The 18,136-nt window shown below is 50.7% G+C and overlaps 1 protein-coding gene across 20 annotated transcripts in view; it reads left to right on the top strand.

Moving 5' to 3' along the window:
* The window catches only part of MORC2 (MORC family CW-type zinc finger 2), a 42,930-nt gene that overhangs the window by 18,623 nt on the left and 6,171 nt on the right, over positions 1-18,136 (top strand). For 15 of the 20 annotated variants that reach the window (XM_040251096.1, XM_040251077.1, XM_040251078.1 and 12 more), the window contains 16 exons: positions 283-373; positions 3,847-3,955; positions 10,317-10,476; positions 10,589-10,700; positions 11,088-11,213; positions 11,648-11,727; positions 12,326-12,408; positions 12,895-12,980; positions 14,283-14,423; positions 14,516-14,670; positions 14,759-14,887; positions 15,375-15,480; positions 15,775-15,907; positions 16,951-17,025; positions 17,104-17,484; positions 17,978-18,112. In XM_040251096.1, coding sequence (XP_040107030.1) covers positions 283-373; positions 3,847-3,955; positions 10,317-10,476; positions 10,589-10,700; positions 11,088-11,213; positions 11,648-11,727; positions 12,326-12,408; positions 12,895-12,980; positions 14,283-14,423; positions 14,516-14,670; positions 14,759-14,887; positions 15,375-15,480; positions 15,775-15,907; positions 16,951-17,025; positions 17,104-17,484; positions 17,978-18,112 — 2,102 coding nt within the window. The remainder of the gene's footprint in view (positions 1-282; positions 374-3,846; positions 3,956-10,316; positions 10,477-10,588; positions 10,701-11,087; positions 11,214-11,647; positions 11,728-12,325; positions 12,409-12,894; positions 12,981-14,282; positions 14,424-14,515; positions 14,671-14,758; positions 14,888-15,374; positions 15,481-15,774; positions 15,908-16,950; positions 17,026-17,103; positions 17,485-17,977; positions 18,113-18,136) is intronic. The other 5 variants (XM_040251084.1, XM_040251091.1, XM_040251079.1 and 2 more) reach the window with 1 other exon arrangement.

Here is an 18,136-nt window from a genome sequence, read left to right as displayed (position 1 = left end):
TTAAGTCCATCAGTCTACCTGTCTGTTGACATTGGCTTGTGTAACATCCTGGAGCTGGAACTGTGGTGGCCTGCCCCAGCCGAGTTACTGCGTTCTGGTAATAGAACTAGGACCTCGTGATGGTGATACTGACAGGCCAGTCGAGGTTTCCTCCATTCGCCTCCCAGTTGTGAATTTCCTGGCAGAGGTTTTCAGTAGACAGACAGCCCCGCTTGGATTGATTTTTGAGAGCCTGGGAAAGAGAAGCACACTTTGCCCTTTCTCTCTCGCCTGCCACTTCAGGTGATGCTGCCAGCGTGATCCAGTTCGGGAAGTCGGCCAAGCGAACGCCTGAGTCCACCCAGATCGGGCAGTACGGGAACGGGTTAAAGTCGTAAGTATACCAGCAGCCCGTCACAGGACTCAACAAAATCAAACGTTGCTCTCCTTGTCACTCTCATTGCCTTAATTCTGGAACAGGAGGACAGTCAGGAAAGGGTGATGGTTAGGGACTTAGCAACTGATGGCCAGAAACGTGAATTAAGCCAACTTTCAGTCTGCTTTACGCCACAGATGAAAGAGTGTGAATTTCCAGAACTGTCGAGGAAGGAGAATCTGTAGGTTTCTTTTAGCACCGTGTTCTGGAATGGCGCCTCCCCTCTGGTTGGAAATTCTCGTTTGTCCCTGTGATTGAGGATGCTCATGGCTTTGTGTGCCGGGGATGCATCTGAGATGGTGAGGGTCCCCTGGTGCAGCGTTGTTCCCAGAGTACCTGTCATGCTTTGTGCCAGGCACTGGGGATCCAGGGTGAGAGAGAGACCCAAAGCCTCCCCGACATGGAGGGCCTGGTTGCTGCTCACATGTCCTGCCAGGCCCTGTAGTAGGGACTTACCTAATGTCTTCATATGCCTTGAGACTTCTTTCTCAGCCCCTTGGTTCCCACTTGTTTGGCGTGTGGAATGTGTTGTTCTGGTTTTGAGCAAAGCCCCAAGAGAAAGGTTTCTATTTCTGAAATGCTCACTTCCAGCTGTACATACCTTTGGATGGAATAAGATTTATTGGGATTAGAGTTTGTGCAGATGGAGTTCTGAGTCATGGTTCTGGTCTTGCTGTGGAATCGTGTTGTGTTCGGCCTGGCAGCAGCATCGGTTGTGCATCTGTGCAGCAGGCTCTGGCTTGTGCGGAAGAGAGACAATGCCTCCCCCGACAACACAGACCTAATACCTGGACTTCCCACTCGTCTCTCAGTGTCAAGCACTTAGCACGTGCTGGACACTGCTGAAAACTTCACCTGGGTGATTTAGTTCAGTCCCCACCCACGCCCTGTGAGGTGTAGGTACCATGATTCTCAGCTTCAGATGCGAGAAGCAAGGTTTATCTGGATGAAGTGACTTGCCCAAAGGTGTGAAAATGCCCAGGTGTAGAGCTGAGGTGTGCACCATGTCTTCCTGATGGCAAGGCCGGAGCTGCTGTCTGCCTCGCTCAGTCAGACGAACCAGGGTTCAGATGTGGCATCAGTCACTTACCCTTCTGAGGCTCAGTGTCCTCCTTTGTAACTTGGGGTGTAACACATGTGAGTGGGTTAAGAACTACGTGCTGTCACTAAGGGCCGTGGGTGCCCTAGCCTGGTTTCTCACTTCTGATTTTCTCTCTCCTTCTTTAATCTTTCCATGCTAAATTTTTGGCCTGATTTGGTGGACCTGGGGTAGGGTCTGGGAACCTTTTTTTTTTCCCTGATGTGTTCCCTAGGTGGTCTGGTGTGGTCATCTTAGCTTCCAACCAGTGATATATCAGATGTAAGAAGCCCTGACTTCCCTTCTGATGGTAGGCAGCCTCCCCCTATGTGGTTCCTTCAGCTCTGTGGCTGCAGACAAGCCCTTTCACCTCTCTGAATGTCTGTTTCCTGCTGTAGAATATGGGTTTCTAATCTCTGACATTCTTCCTTGCTGAGCAAGTTTGAGGAGCAGATGAAATGTGAGTCTGAAAGTACTTAGAAGACCAGGAAGGAAAACACACAGAAGTTGGGAGTGTTGTCATCAGCGTATTTTAGTAGAACATGTTTTGGGGAGGAGCCATTGAGATGGGGCCATCTAGTGTTCAGACTGAATTCATTTTGAGATGAATTTAGAAATTGAGAGTTTCAGGAGGAAGTGATTTGTGGTGAAAAGAGGGTTAAGAAGCAGAGAAGTCGGCAGAGAAGTGGCATTTTTGAGTGGTTGCTATTTATTTCCCCTCCAAGGTCAGGATCAAAGATAGAGGGAAGAGGCACAAAAGTGAGGTTTCGCCAAATTAGGGCATGGGTAGGCTTTGACAGAAGTCAAGCTGCTGCTGCTGCTGCTGCTAAGTCACTTCAGTTGTGTCTGACTCTGTGTGACCCGATAGACGGCAGCCCACCAGGCTCCTCCGTCCCTGGGACTCTCCAGGCAAGAACACTGGAGTGGGCCGCATTTTGCCTCCAGTAGGCTTCAGGGAGGAGAAGGCAAAGGCGCTCCACTCCAGTACTCTTGCCTGGAAATCCCATGGACAGAGGAGCCTGGTAGGCTGCAGTCCGTGGGGTCGCTAAGAGTCTGACACGACTGAGCGACTTCCCTTTCACTTTTCACTTCCATGCATTGGAGAGGGAAATGGCCACCCACTCCAGTGTTCTTGCCTGGAGAATCCCAGGGACGGGGCAGCCTGGTAGGAGGGCGTCTATGGGGTCGCACAGAGTCGGACATGACTGGAGTGACGTAGCAGCAGCAGCAGGGAGGCAGGAGGAGGACCGATGGATCGTCTGGGGGAGGGAGCATTGCCAGCGCCTCGGAAAACCGAGAACGAGAGACAGAACTTGGCAGCCCCCAGGGTGTCTCTGGATAGTGTCCTGGAGTTTTCTCCAATGTTTGGGGAAATGGGTCATGGTGTTCACTCATGTGCTTGGCATGCCAGCCCAGCTTGTGTTTGTACACAGAAGAGAGTAATAAGGCTTCCCACCACCATCACTGCCCTGGGGTCTTAGAGGACTAATGAGGTAACAGAAGCTGCTCAGGAGACAGGAACTGCGTGGCCAGTGTTTCATGCTTTTACCCTGTTCCATATTGTTGGGAAAGGTGTGTCCTTGCTTGCTCCTCAGAAGGATTAACTCGGCCAAGTTGAGGAAGGAGCAGTTGATTCCATTCAGACTTCTGCCTTTTGGAAGGCAGCCTCGAGGCATATTTCTCAGAAACCACTCGGGTCCTACAGCAGGGACCTGTGGCTTAATAAGTAGACATAACAATTCAAGACCCAGGTTGGCTGTGGTTATAGGCCACGAGCCAGTGGTAGGCCGCCGTGAAACTCTTTAGCAGTGATGCTTTGCCTGGTTAGCCCTGTATTCGGCTGAGCCTCGAGGTCACCCTGGTTTTGGAGGACTTGTGAGGACAGGCATTGTGGGCTGTTCCCTTCCCCTGACAGTGCTCTCCTTAGACGAGTGGATGGGGGAGTTAGTGTCAGCAGAGCAAGGACAGGGTGAGAGCTGGATATGCTCAGTGTGGAAGTCGACGTGTTGAAGGTGTTACTGGAGTGAAGCCTGTGTGGCTGGGAGGCGCCCAGAGCACAGAAGCGACAGGCTGGGGCTGGTGCTTGGTGGTGAGAGAGGAGAGAGCCTAGTGGGGTGGGGCCTTGTGGAGAAGGTGGTAAGGAGAGCTGGGCCCGTGAAGGGCAGGAGGAGGAGTGTCACAGGGGAGGAAGGGGCTCGAGGCCGTGGCGCTCAGCGGGGGGCCCTGGGCCCCAGGGACGCCTTCAGGGGAATCCTCCAAAGGCAGTTCATCACATCCAGAGCAGGGATTTGCTCTTTTTTCAGTTGAGCTTTTGATTCCCTGGGAAAGTAATCCTTGTCTGCTTCCGTTTCAGGGGCTCGATGCGCATTGGGAAGGATTTCATCCTCTTCACCAAGAAGGAAGACACCATGACCTGCCTCTTCCTGTCACGCACCTTTCATGAGGAGGAAGGCATTGATGAGGTGGGTCCCCTCCTCACATTCCCGGGCACCATCCCATGTCTCCCGGTTCTGTCCAGGCTCTTCTCGCAGGTCACTTGTATGCTGGGCTTGTTGGGGTTTCAGGATTGCAGCCACACCCCCAGTTAGGGGATTAGCCAGTTGGTTGGATGAATTGGTTAAGGGGTTAAGGCCGGCATCATCTCACAGCTTCAGAGAACAGTTGTTCTAAGAGTGAGGCTGCACGTGGCAGGAGCCAAGAAGTGCATTTGTATCTCTCCTAGATCTGCAGCTTGAGTCTGGTCCTGGGGTGTGGGGCAGGGGTGTCCCTCCAGAGAGCTCTTTTATCAGGGGGCGTGTTTGGGGCCTCCCCCATTACGGGTGGAGACCACAGCTGGTGATAATAATAGGAAGAGTGCTGTCTTTCCGGTGTGATGGTGATTCTGTGGCATGTGCCCTGAGTGCATGTTCTGTTCACCGTCGGTATCAGAGAGGCAGTCTGATTACCCGCAGGGGCCTGGGTGAAGCAGGTGAACACATGGAAATCAGTATAAGTTCTTCAGTAAGTGGCAGCTGACACTCAGCCCCAGCTGATTATTGTTATGCTAAAAGGAAGGCCTGATAACTCTAGAATATTCTGATTTTGAAACCTTTTGGTAAAAACATAAGTTACCCAGCTGATTCTGGGCCTGGTGGCTCAGATATCTGCAGAGCTGGTCTGGTGAGGTCCATACCCGCTCATTGGAGGATCATGGAAAGCCTTGGCCTGCCCAGCCTCAGGCTGGACTCTTACCTCCTTTGCTGTGAGAAATGGAGGTGAGAGGTTGAGAAAGGGGGCTGAGAGGGTCTGCAGAGAACATGTCTGTCATGTAAGCAGGTGGGTTCGGTCAGAGTTTCAGTGGCTCTCATCTGTGTTGGCTGGCTGTGCTTAGATGGGCCCTGGCCTTGTTTAGATGTGAGGCTGAATTGCAGTAGATGAGCTCGTGTGAGCTTGTGTGCGTTTTCTTGGTGAACCAGAGGGCATGTTTGCCTTTTCTGTGAATCAGGTGCCGCAGCAGCAGCGTATTCTTAGGAAGGAGGGGCCGGAGGATGCAGCCTCTGCTGGGCTCTTCAGGTCTTTTCGTGAATGACTGTGGGTGGCAGGAGAGGGGGTGCACGTTAGTGGTCCTGGTTCTGAGAGTGGGTTTGGGGCTTGGCAGATGGTAGAAGCCTCTGGGGAACAGAGAGGGCAAGTTGGACTTGACCCCCCGGCCTTGGGAAGTGTGTGAGACTATTAAAAGCAGCCACTAAAGGGAATCTAAGCAAGGGTGTGACAGTGTCAGATTCTCTTTGGAAAGATCAGTTTGGCTATTTGGTGGCTAGATTGGAAAGATCAGGCTACTGGTGTTGAGAGGCCATGGCTGTCTGTAGCCTGGCGGGACTCCAGCAGGAGGTTGGATAAATAGGAGTGGTCGTCATCTCTTGGGGCCTCATATTTGGTGGTCAGTCGGTTGGAGAGGGGAAGGGGAAGAAGGAGGCGTTGTGTACGGCTGAGGTCCTGGTGTGCAGAGGAAACCAAGAGTGGCAACACCAAAAGAAAAGGAGGAGCTTGTGTTCCCATGGCAGGCGATGCCAGAAGTGGTGAAGTGCCCACAGGTTAAAGTGACGCGGTTGTCACCTGGGAAGGCCAAAAAGGATGGGAGGTGTGGCGAGAGGCACAGATTCAGAACACAGATGGAGCTCAATTCCCCTGGCCAAAAAGCTAGGTTGAAATTTTTTCCTTACTTGGTGCTAGAAGGTCACTGTTTTGGATTGTACCCTAGTGTAAACTCAGCCAAGATTTTAAAATAAGATCATTTTCAGCTGGGTAGGAATGTGTCCAAACCAGCCCCAGGGTTGGTTCTTAGAAACCAGTGAAGTGCCTCAGAACTCTTAACAGTTTATCACCACAGAGCATGTTAAGACACAGAGTCCCCTTCTCCACAGGGTGGGCATCAGTTTCGACCCTGCTGGGGTGCCTGAACTTGTTCCCTCTGGAGAGGGAATCCCAGGCCACAGGGCTCCCCGGCAGCTGCGGGAGGTTCAGCTGATGCCTCTGGAGAAGTGGCATTTGCTGTAGGGTTTCTGAAGAACTCGTAGGACTTTTCCCCCCTAACTTCATTGAGGTGTAACTGACAAGAGTAGGATCTTTTAGATGACTTAGATGTCAGATTAAAGCTCATACATATGACAGGGCATATTAAAATCTGGGTATATGTAACTGATATGTCATCATGGTCAACAAAAGAGTCCGAAATGCAGTACTTGGATGCAGTCTCAAAAACGACAGAATGATCTCTGTTCGTTTCCAAGGCAAACCATTCAATATCATGGTAATCCAAGTCTGTGCCCCAACCAGTAATACGGAAGAAGCTGAAGTTGAACGGTTCTATGAAGACCTACAAGACCTTTTAGAACTAAAACCCAAAAAAGATGTCCTTTTCATTCTAGAGGACTGGAATGCAAAAGTAGGAAGTCAAGAAACACCTGGAGTAGCAGGCAAATTTGGCCTTGGAATGCAGAATGAAGCAGGGCAAAGACTAATAGAGTTTTGCCAAGAAAATGCACTGATCATGGCAAATACCCTCTTCCAACAACACAAGAGAAGACTCTACCCATGGACATCACCAGATGGTCAACACCAAAATCAGATGGATTATATTCTTTGCAGCCAAAGATGGAGAAGCTCTATACAGTCAACAAAAACAAGACCAGGAGCTGACTGTGGCTCAGATCATGAACTCCTTATTACCAAATTCACACTTAAATTGAAGAAAGTAGGGAAAACCGCTAGACCATTTAGGTATCTAAATCACATCCCTTATGATTATACAGTGGAAGTGAGGAATAGATTTAAGGGACTAGATCTGATAGATAGAGTGCCTGATGAACTATGGACAGAGGTTCGTGACATTGTATAGGAGACAGGGATCAAGACCATCCCCATGGAAAAGAAATGCAAAAAAGCAAAATGGCTGTCTGGGGAGGCCTTACAAATAGCTGTAAAAAGAAGAGAAGCAAAAAGCCAAGGAGAAAAGGAAAGATATAAGCATCTGAATGCAGAGTTCCAAAGAATAGCAAGGAGAGAAAAGAAAGCCTTCTTCAGCGATCAATGCAAAGAAATAGAGGAAAACAACAGAATGGGAAAGACTAGAGATCTCTTCAAGAAAATTAGAGATACCAAGGCAACATTTCATGCAAAGATGGGCTCAACAAAGGACAGAAATGGTCTGGACCTAACAGAAAAAGAAGATATTAAGAAGAGGTGGCAAGAATACACAGAAGAACTGTACAAAAAAGATCTTCACGACCCGGATAATCACGATGGTGTGATCACTCACCTAGAGCCAGACATCCTGGAATGTGAAGTCAAGTGGGCCTTAGAAAGCATCACTACAAACAAAGCTAGTGGAGGTGATGGAATTCCAGTTGAGCTATTTCAAATGCTGGAAGATGATGCTTTGAAAGTGCTGCACTCAATATGCCAGCTAATTTGGAAAATGCAGCAGTGGCCACAGGACTGGAAAAGGTCAGTTTTCATTCCAGTCGCAAAGAAAGGCAATGCCAAAGAATGCTCAAACTACTGCACAATTGCACTCATCTCACACTCTAGTAAAGTAATGCTCAAAATTCTCCAAGCCAGGCTTCAGCAATACGTGATCTTCCTGATATTCAAGCTGGTTTTAGAAAAGGCAGAGGAACCAGAAATCAAATTGCCAACATCCGCTGGATCATGGAAAAAGCAAGAGAGTTCCAGAAAAACATCTATTTCTGCTTTATTGACTATGCCAAAGCCTTTGACTGTGTGGATCACAATAACCTGTGGAAAATTCTGAGAGAGATGGGAATACCAGACCACCTGACCTGCCTCTTGAGAAATCTGTATGCAGGTCAGGAAGCAACAGTTAGAACTGGACATGGAACAACAGACTGGTTCCAAATAGGAAAAGGAGGACATCAAGGCTGTATATTGTCACCTTGCTTATTTAACTTATATGCAGAGTATATCATGAGAAACGCTGGCTTGGAAGAAACAGAAGCTGGAATCAAGATTGCCGGGAGAGATATCAATAACCTCAGATATGCAGATGACACCACCCTTATGGCAGAAAGTGAAGAGGAACTAAAAAGCCTCTTGATAAAAGTGAAAGAGGAGGGTGAAAAAGTTGGCTTAAAGCTCAACATTCAGAAAACGAAGATCATGGCATCCGGTCCCATCGCTTCATGGGAAATAGATGGGGAAACAGTGGAAACAGTGTCAGACTTTATTTTTTTGGGCTCCAAAATCACTGCTGATGGTGACTGCAGCCATGAAATTAAAAGACGCTTACTGCTTGGAAGAAAAGTTATGACCAACCTAGATAGGATATTCAAAAGCAGAGACATTACTTTACCAACAAAGGTCCATCTAGTCAAGGCTATGGTTTTTCCAGTAGTCATGTATGGATGTGAGAGTTGGACTGTGAAGAAGGCTGAGCGCTGAAGAATTGACGCTTTTGAACTGTGGTGTTGGAGAAGACTCTTGAGAGTCCCTCGGATTGCAAGGAGATCCAGCCAGTCCATTCTGAAGGAGATCAGCCCTGGGATTTCTTTGGAAGGACTGATGACAAAGCTGAAACTCCAGTACTTTGGCCACCTCATGCGAAGAGTTGATTCATTGGAAAAGACTTTGATGCTGGGAGGGATTGGGGGCAGGCGCAGAAGGGGAAGACAGAGGATGAGATGGCTGGATGGCATCACTGACTCAGTGGACGTGAGTCTGAGTGAACTCCGGGAGATGGTGATGGACAGGGAGGCCTGGCGTGCTGCGATTCATGGGGTCGCAGAGTCGGACACGACTGAGCGACTGAACTGAACTGATATGTAACTGAATCACTTTGCTGCTGCTGCTGCTGCTGCTGCTCCTAAGTCGCGTCAGTCATGTCCGACTCTGTGCGATCCCACAGACGAAAGCCCACCAGGTTCCTCTGTCCCTGGGATTCTCCAGGCAGTGGGTTGCCATTTCCTTCTCCAACGCATGAAAGTGAAAAATGAAAGTGAAGTCGCTCAATTGTGTCCGGTTCTTTGTGACCCCATGGACTGCAGCCTACCAGGCTCCTCCGTCCATGGGATTTCCCAGGCGAGAGTGCTGGAGTAGGGTGCCACTGCCTTCTCCGAAATCACTTTGCTATATAGCAGCAATTAACACTGTAAATCATAAAGCAGGTACTCACATAGCCACCGTCACAGACTGAGGCTGGAGGTCCCTGTGTGCCCCCCACCCACCACATTCCTGACTTCACCTCCGAAGAAGCTGCTTTGGTGATGATCGTTTCCTTGTTTTATAATTTTGTCACCTGTGTATGCATTCTCGAATAGTAGTTTAGTTTCCTAGTTATCAATTTTCTATAAATGGACCCATACTGTAGGGTTTTTTTTTTTTTAACTTAACAGGAGGATAATTGCTTTACAGAATTTTGTGGTTTTCTGTCATACATCAACAAGAATCAGCCATAGGTACACCCGTGTCCCCTCCCTCCGGGGCCTCCCTCCCTAGGCTTTGTTTTTGATTCTGTATTCTGCAGCTTTCAAGTATTGTTGTGTTTGTGAGATCCGTCCCTGTTGATGCTAGTAGCTGTAGGTGGTTCATTTTCATCACTGCCCAGAATTCCGTTCTATGAATACGCTATAGTTTAGCTTATCCATTCCGTGGTTATTTCTGTTTTTCTTACACATGTCAGTAAGTGTATACAGGAATTTCTCCTAGGGTAGATAACTGGGGTAGAATTGCTGAGTTGTAAATTGTGTCTGTGTGTACCTTTGGATTCACTTAAGTTCAGTCGCTCAGTCGTGTCCGACTCTCTGTGACCCCATGGACTGCAGCGCGCCAGGCCTCCCTGTCCATCACCAACTCCTAGAGTTTATTCAAACTCATGTCCATTGAGTCGATGATGCCATCCAACCATCTCATCCTCTGTCATCCCCTTCTCCTCCTGTGTTCAATCTTTCTCAGCATCAGGGTCTTTTCAAATGAGCTAGTTCTTCGCATGAAGTGGCCAAAGTATTGGAGTTTCACTAGATAGTTGGAAATATGTTTTGCTTAGGGGAAAAAGTCGAATTATTACCAAATTGGGGGAGTGACCAAGGACATCCCAAGCAGGGAACTGCTCATGGAGAGACCCCCGGGCCATCAACCAGCGTATGTACCCAGAGGACCTAGTAACTGAGGCTGAGCCTTGGGAAGGGGCAGAAGCTAGAGCCTCTGTCACCTGGCTGGGGACTCTGGGCCAGTGTGGAGCCACTGTGGGGAAGGACAAGATGGATGTATATTTGGGGGGAAGGCTGTTCTGGGGCTTCCTTCAAAGCATCTGCTGTGCTTACTCCAAAGGTGATAGTCCCGTTGCCCACTTGGAATGCTCGGACCCGAGAACCTGTCACAGACAACGTGGAGAAGTTTGCCATCGAGACAGAACTCATCTACAAATATTCTCCCTTCCACAATGAAGAGGAGGTGATGACTCAGTTCATGAAGATTCTTGGGGACAGCGGTAAGGAAGCTTTGCACCTGCAGCTCTAGCATCGGAGTATGCCAGAGCCCCGAGTGGTGTGGGCTTGGCTGGGGTTGCCTGGCAGAACCTTAGGAGGGTTTCTGTTTCCTAGGAACGCTGGTAATCATCTTCAACCTCAAACTTATGGATAACGGAGAGCCAGAGCTGGACATAATCTCAAATCCAAGGGATATCCAGATGGCAGAGACTTCGCCGGAGGGCACGTGAGTATGGCTGGGGAGCGAGGAAAAGGGAGGTGACCTGAGGGGGAGGGTTGAGCATGTGCCCTGAATTCCCCAGCTTTAGAGTTGGTATGTCTGAGAATGCCTCGTCTTCCTGCCATAAGGCAGAAGGGATGAATAGGATGACAACGGTTCCTCAGCTAATCCAGATCCTTGCCTCAACTCCTTAACTGAGGAAGAGACAGAAGCCTAGAGGGGCATGGAATTTGCCGAGTCTGTAGTGGGGACGTCGTGGGCACGTGCCCACACAGGGAAGGAGAAGCTGAGGTGGGAAGTGGAAAGGTGGAGAGCCTGAGGGGAGGCTGTGCAGCCAGCCCTGGAGTGGCCTGGGAATGGGGTGGGGACAGACACTTGGTTCCCGCACCTCAGGAAGCCAGAGCGCCGCTCCTTCCGTGCCTACGCTGCCGTGCTCTACATTGATCCCCGGATGCGGATCTTCATCCACGGGCACAAGGTGCAGACCAAGCGGCTCTCCTGCTGCCTGTACAAGCCCAGGTAGGGGCCTGCCCACCCAGGCCTGATGTTCCCTCAGGCCTAGGATGGGGCCTGACCAAGTGTCTCTGGGGCATCATTGGAGTTGTGGTGGATGAGCGGCTGGCGGTGTTGACTGCATTTGGGCCTTTAAACTGCTTGCGATTTACTGTGGAGAAACTTGTTGGGTCCTGAGGGAGGGATGGAGCTGGCTCGGGGGGCTCGCTGAGTGTGCCTCCTGAGGTGGAGGGTGCTCAGCTGGGCACAGGGGTCTGTCTCAGTCAGTACAGGGAGGTTGCTTTTCTGAGATGGAGCAGGAGGCAGAGGGCAAGTGGATTAGGGAATTGAGTCTTTTTGCTAAAAGAAACCCGGCTTTGACTCATGGGTTGGGCGACCAGGACCCTTGCTGCCCTGGATCCCTGGTAATTGGGCCCTGAGGTTACCCACCTGTCCCCCAGGATGTACAAGTACACATCAAGCCGGTTCAAGACCCGCGCGGAGCAGGAGGTGAAGAAAGCTGAGCACGTGGCGAGGATTGGTAATGAACCCCTGGGCAGGAGGGTTGGCAGGATTGTCTGGGGACTGACTTGTGGCAAAAGCAGGATCCAGGCAAAAGCTCCATCCAGCACCCAGGGGTGGGCTGTCCTGAACCTCTGCTCTGGCTCCTCTTGCACCCTCCCTCCACGTTCCAGTCGCCTCAGCAGTTGTTCTCCCCAGGCTACTCCTTCACTCCTGCACTTACCTAAAGCAGTACTAACTCCTGAGCTCATACTCATGAAATTGGTTTTCTGGACTCCAGGGCAAAAATCTCAAGGTCTCTCATGCTGGCAGAGCTTCTTGGCTGCATGCAGAGAGTGATTTGCTGAGGACCTTGGAAACTTGCAGCTCCTACTGAGGGTTTAATTTTTGCTGCCTCAGGTGGTTTTTTATTTGTCTGATTTATTTGTAGAGATGGGAAAACGTGTCTGTTTTCCTCGCAGCCTCCTTGACTTTCCAAGCAAGTCTGCGCTCCAGCGCTCCTGTGTTCCTGGACAGTGTCGAACATCTTGTCCCATGGGGACTGCACACTAAGGGGGAATTGATTGAGAGTTTTGACCTTTTGCGTCCTTATCATGGTTTCTTCTTCTGGGTTTCAGCTGAAGAGAAGGCACGGGAGGCAGAGAGCAAAGCTCGGACGTTGGAAGTGCGCCTGGGCGGAGACCTCACGCGGGACTCCAGGGTGAGACTCAGCATTGCTGACCTGGCTCCATGTCGTGTCAATCACGAACCCTTGCGTTAAAGCTGTAAAATGGGATATGCTGATGTTTCTATAGTCACTGTTGCACACTCATGGCACCTCGCCACACGAGGAGGACACTGTTATAGTATCCTCAGTTCATAAAGGAAATGGAAGAGGGTCAGTTGCTCAGATCACACACAGTAGTAATGGTTGAAGCAGTCTCTGCCCGTCCTCTGCCATGTGCGCCTCTGTAGACTGTGGCTTTGGTTGGGGTTGTTTTCTTAATGTCAGCAAGTCTGGTCACATGAAGCCCAGCTTTTGAACTTGTCCCTAGTGAGGGCCCTTTTTTGCAGAAAGCTAAATTTCCAGGTCTGGTCTTGGCGTCCACATGATTCAAAGTGAGCAGTTCAGGCCTGTTGTTGTGGCATTCCCAGCTGTGGCCCAGAGGCCTTCCTCTCCTTATCTGGTGCTGGCATGTGTTTCCAGGTGATGTTGCGACAGGTCCAGAACACAGCCATTACTCTGCGCAGGGAAGCCGATGTCAAGAAGCGGATCAAGGAAGCCAAGCAGCGGTGAGTGCCCGGCTGCCCGTGGGTCTAGTATAACCACGTACTTTTGTGTGGATGATTGACAAAGAGCTCGAGGACTCCCTCCCCACCCTGCTAGGTTGCCTTCTGTCACATGGTTCCCTTGAGAGAGCCTTTAATGCTGTGATTCCCAGGAGGGGTTCCTGGCTCAGCTCCCTCGTGAGCCGGGACTCGGCGGGCAGAACCAGCACCGTGAGTGGAGCACCAGCCGGTCCTCACGAGCACTGTCTCGCCTTCCCTCCCCTTCCCTCTCACCTCTGCTCTCTCCCCACCTTCCCTGTCCTTGCCCTCTTCCTTTCCTTTTCACTTTTTCTTTTCATTGAAAGCGTGGATAAAGTGCTCACCATATACAGCTTGTAAAATATAGAATGTGTACGAAGTACGGTTGTAAAGCTCCTTACACGTCTCCCACTTGGTGATACCGGACTCTTAATTTTCATCCTTGGTTGTAGGCATAGAATAACGCTGTAGCTGAGTTTGTTCCTTTTCATCTAAACTGGGCATTAGTCATGCTCATCGCGTGATTTCCGTGTCTGCCTGCGCGTCCGGAGCCTCTGCAGGCTCTGGGTGTGAGCCCTGCTTGCTTCTTGACCTCCTCACCACAGGCCTTGGTGTCCAGTTTCTGTCCTGTGAGTCCGTCCACTGGTTGTCTATCTGCTTTTCAGTTTCCATGATTTTGTTAACATCCCATGAGAGATGTTTGTTCTCTCACATGTTCATTGTTCTTGTGAATTTTTGTCTCTTTAAAATTAATCACTGTCACATTGGTGGAGTGTTTACGCAGACTGTAGTGAAAGTGTTAGTCGCTCAGTTGTGTCTGACTCTCTGTGATCCCGTGAACTGTAGCTCACCAGGCTTCTCTGTTCATGGAATTCTCCAGGCAAGAATACTGGAGTGGGTTGCCATTCCCTTCTCCAGGGGATCTTCCCAGCCCCGAAGATTGAGGATTGAACCCGAGTCTCCTACCTTGCGGGCGGATTCTCTGTCTGCAGATTACCTTGTGTTTCTTCCAAAGTACAGCTGTCTTTGCAGAGATTTGCAGCAGCTCCACAGAATCTCCTTCATTCTTAAATCCATTCCTGTTTGATACCAAAAGCCAAAGTCATTTGCTTTTAATTAGGGGAAACTAAGAGTGACTGCACAGTGCCTATCCTTACTGAGTCTTAACAGGTTGCATATTGAATGCAAAGGCAAAACTTCTGAGTGTCTCAAGTTTCAGCTTGATTGTAAACACTGAGGTGTGTGTTAAGGGGTCGATCTGCTTCAGCCTACCTTTCGGCTTCCCAGAGCACTTAGAGAACCCAAGGAGCTGAACTTTGTTTTTGGCGTCAACATCGAGCACCGGGACCTGGACGGGATGTTCATCTACAACTGCAGCCGCCTGATCAAGATGTACGAGAAAGTGGGCCCGCAGCTGGAAGGTGGCATGTGAGTGCTGCCGGGGCGGGCTCCGCTGTGGACACGTGGTGGGCGGGCTTCAGCCAGCGGCTGAACGCGGTGCCTCCCTCCGTCTCCTGCAGGGCGTGCGGCGGGGTTGTCGGGGTCGTCGATGTGCCCTACCTGGTCCTGGAGCCCACACACAACAAGCAGGACTTTGCGGATGCCAAGGAGTACCGGCACCTCCTGCGGGCCATGGGGGAGCACCTGGCGCAGTACTGGAAGGACATCGCCATCGGTAGCGCTGCGCTCCCCCCGGCCGGCCGGGGCCCTTCCCTGTCCAGGGGCCTGACGCCTCACTTGACAACTGGCTGTTTGCCTTCTAGCCCAGCGGGGAATCATCAAGTTCTGGGATGAGTTTGGCTACCTCTCTGCCAACTGGAACCAGCCCCCGTCCAGTGACCTGCGCTACAAGCGGCGGCGATCCATGGAGATCCCGACCACCATCCAGTGTGGTGAGCTGGGTGTCACGCAGCCCCCCTCCCCGTCTCCTCTCCGTCGTGGCCCCGTGCTGGTCTCCGCACTGTGCTGACAGTCAGGGACTTCTGTCTCCCTGGGGATACCAGTCTGTCTGGTGATGGCCCTGGGAACTCAGTCTTGGGACTGTGCCTTGCCCATGTGTCCCTCCTGAATGAGGCAGGCGGTCATCTAACCTAGTTTGGTACCACATGGGTAGAAGTGTGAGTGATGACTGAGCCACGATCCTGCTGGAAGGGGGAGAGGGCTGGGGCCGCTGAGGGTGTATGAATAAAGTTTCTATCCTTGCTGGACCCACTGTCCCTGGGAAGAGTGACTGTTCTGTTAGGAAGGCAGTGGTGGAGCCAGGTTGAGGATCTTTGCATGGACAGTCAGAGGCATCTCTGCCTTGGGCCTGGGGCTGGGAGGAGCCTGACCATTATTGGTGGGCATGGCTGACGCTTGGGGGTGTTTTTTGTGTCACAGATCTGTGTCTGAAGTGGCGGACACTCCCCTTTCAGCTGAATTCTGTGGAGAGAGAGTACCCTGACACTTGGGTTTGCTCCATGAATCCTGATCCTGAGCAGGACCGGTGAGCGCTTTTTCTAACGAGTTTCTGGGCATCCCCCCACACCCCCTGAGCTTCCTCCACCCTTGCACTATGCTTCGTGAGGTCACTGCTCTCTCCTTACATCTCTGTCTTGCCGTGCATACTAAGTGCCTGGAAATAGAAACAGAAGCGTGTCCTGCAGTGAGTATTAATTCTGTGCATTTGGGAGGTCTCAGGTTGCTCTGATGAGAAAGAGCACGGGCTGGCTGAGGAGAAAGGACCCTGCCCTCCCTGGAACCGTCTTGCCATGCCTGCTCTAGCACTCTCTCTCCACAGGTGTGAGGCTTCAGAACAGAAGCAGAAGTTCCCCTTGGGGACACTGAAAAAGGACCTGAAGACACAGGAAGAGAAGCAGAAGCAACTGTCAGAGAAAATCCGCCAGCAGCAGGAGAAGCTGGAGGCCCTGCAAGTGAGTGGGCGGTGGGCAGATGGGCAGGGCCTCTCAGAAGCTCCTCTGTCCCCTCAGGCTAGTTTCACACTCCTTTTGAACCCATAAGCACTGCCCGAGCTTCCCAACACCCCCTTCTCCTATGCCTTGATTATTCTGAAAAAAAATTGTATATGACAAAGAGGTCCAGTTCATTTGGGATGTTTTGAAACTTCAGGAAACATCCTATTTTAGAGGTAACCATTAACTTCATATCCAGCTTTTTATGACCACTAGCATAAATACATGTATTTTTTATTAGAAATATGGAGATCATGACTTTTGTGTCAAATCAGATACACTTTTTTTTTTTAATGCCTAATTATTTTTTTAGGATAGTTTTCCAGAAGTGAATTTGAAAGAGTAGAAGGATTTTAAAAATTCTGTGGATTTGTTTATTTCCAAGGTATCTTCCAGAAGATGTATTATATCTTAGGTTTTCTTTTTTAATATAAGTACTTTTTAAATGTTTTTGAAAATTTGAAAAAAGATATACATCTTATAATTTGAATTTCATATTTCTAAAACTGAACCATTTTTTTCAGGTTTTCCTTTTCAAAACTGCTTATTGTTTTTTCCTTAATTGATTAGTCAGGGTTTTTAAGATACTTGTGTGGCCTCAACCTTTTATCATGTTTATTACAAAAGCATTTTCCTTTCTGGCTTCTGGTTAGGCAGGTGCTCTCATCGTATTGTGTGTGTTCCTCCGTCTGCAAAATCCCATGGGTCCTTTCTGGCTTTGTCCATCAGGGATCTCCCATCTTTTTTGACTTGTTTTGTAGGAATTTAGTCTATTGATACTTTTCCCCAGTCTCTTGATTGCTGGAATAATCATGTAGAATCCTGTAATTTGCTGGTGGTTTACTCTCTGTGAGTTTCTGTCTTCTCAGTGAAAATGGAAGGCTTGTAATAGTAGGACTGTGGTCCAGACGGTCTTTATTTGCCCGCTGTCCCAGATAGAGAGGGCTCCAAAAAGAGTTGACTTCCAAGCACCAGACAACCTCCTCATCCTGTTTACTCTGCAGAAAACCACACCAATTCGCTCCCAGGCTGACCTGAAGAAACTGCCTTTGGAAGTGACCACCAGACCTTCCTCTGAGGTGAAGCCCTGGGGTGGCGGGGGCTCTTCTTGGGTGTCTTATCCTGGGATTGGTATTCTCACTCTCTGCCTCTTTCAGGAACCTGCACGTAGACCTCAGCGCCCTCGGTCACCTCCTTTACCTGCTGTGATCAAGAATGCCCCGAGCAGACCTCCTTCCCTGCAAGCTCCCAGGCCAGCCAGCCAGCCCAGGAAAGCTCTTGTCATCAGTAACGCCCCAAAGCCTGCTGCCCCGGCCGCCCGGGAGGAGGCCAGCACTTCCCGGCTGCTCCAGCCTCCCGAGGCACCCCGGAAGCCTGCCAACGCTCTGGTCAGGCCTGTGTCCCGGCCCACCCCAGCGGTACAGCCACCGTTACCATCTCCCCAGTCCAACTCCAGGAGCCCTCGGGAGGTCCCTTCCCCCCGAGCTCTGAAGACTCCAGTGGTCAAGAAGCCAGAGCTGCCCACTAAACTCTGCCCGGTGAGCTGCTGCGGCACCCCCAGCGCCGCCCACAGTGGTACAGGGATGGAGGGGCAGTGTTGGTTGCATGGGGGCGGTGCTTGGTGGAAATCAGCTTCCCTGTTGCCCCTGCAAAGGAGAGGGATGTGAAGGCACTGGGTGGGGGGCACAGAGCTCATTGGTCCCCTGTCCAGGAAGTTCTCTGGTACCCCTCCGAGGTTTGGTACCCCACAGACTCGAGTCACCTCCACTGGCTTCTCCTGCTGTGGGCAGAGGGTGCACAGCAGTGGTGGGTGTGGCTCAGTGAGGTGTGAATGAGAGGCCCCTGCTTTGAGCAGAGGTCCTCGTGGGTGTTGGGCCTGGGGGTTGCCATGTCCCTCGTAGTGTTGGGTGCCCAGCCCTGGTGGGCATGGAGACCCATAGGCCCCTCTCTGAATGGCTCCTTTAGGCCACATGGGCTCTTCCAGCACCTGAGGGGCTGAAAGAGTCCCTCATATTCCTTCTGCTTTTGCAGCAGGCCACTCCCAGTCGGAAGCGGAGCCTCGGGGTCTCTGATGAGGAAGAAGCAGAGGAAGAGGCTGAGAAGAGGAAGGAGAGGTCCAAGCGGGGCAAGTTGGCTGTGAAGGAGGAAAAGAAGGACTTGAGTGAGGTAGGTCCTCAGCCTCCTACCCAT

Source organism: Oryx dammah, unplaced genomic scaffold (assembly GCF_014754425.2).
Source record: "Oryx dammah isolate SB20612 unplaced genomic scaffold, SCBI_Odam_1.1 HiC_scaffold_12, whole genome shotgun sequence".
NCBI lineage: Eukaryota > Metazoa > Chordata > Mammalia > Artiodactyla > Bovidae > Oryx > Oryx dammah.
The sequence above is the reverse complement of the archived record's forward strand: the minus strand, read 5'-3'. Positions and strand labels throughout refer to the sequence as shown.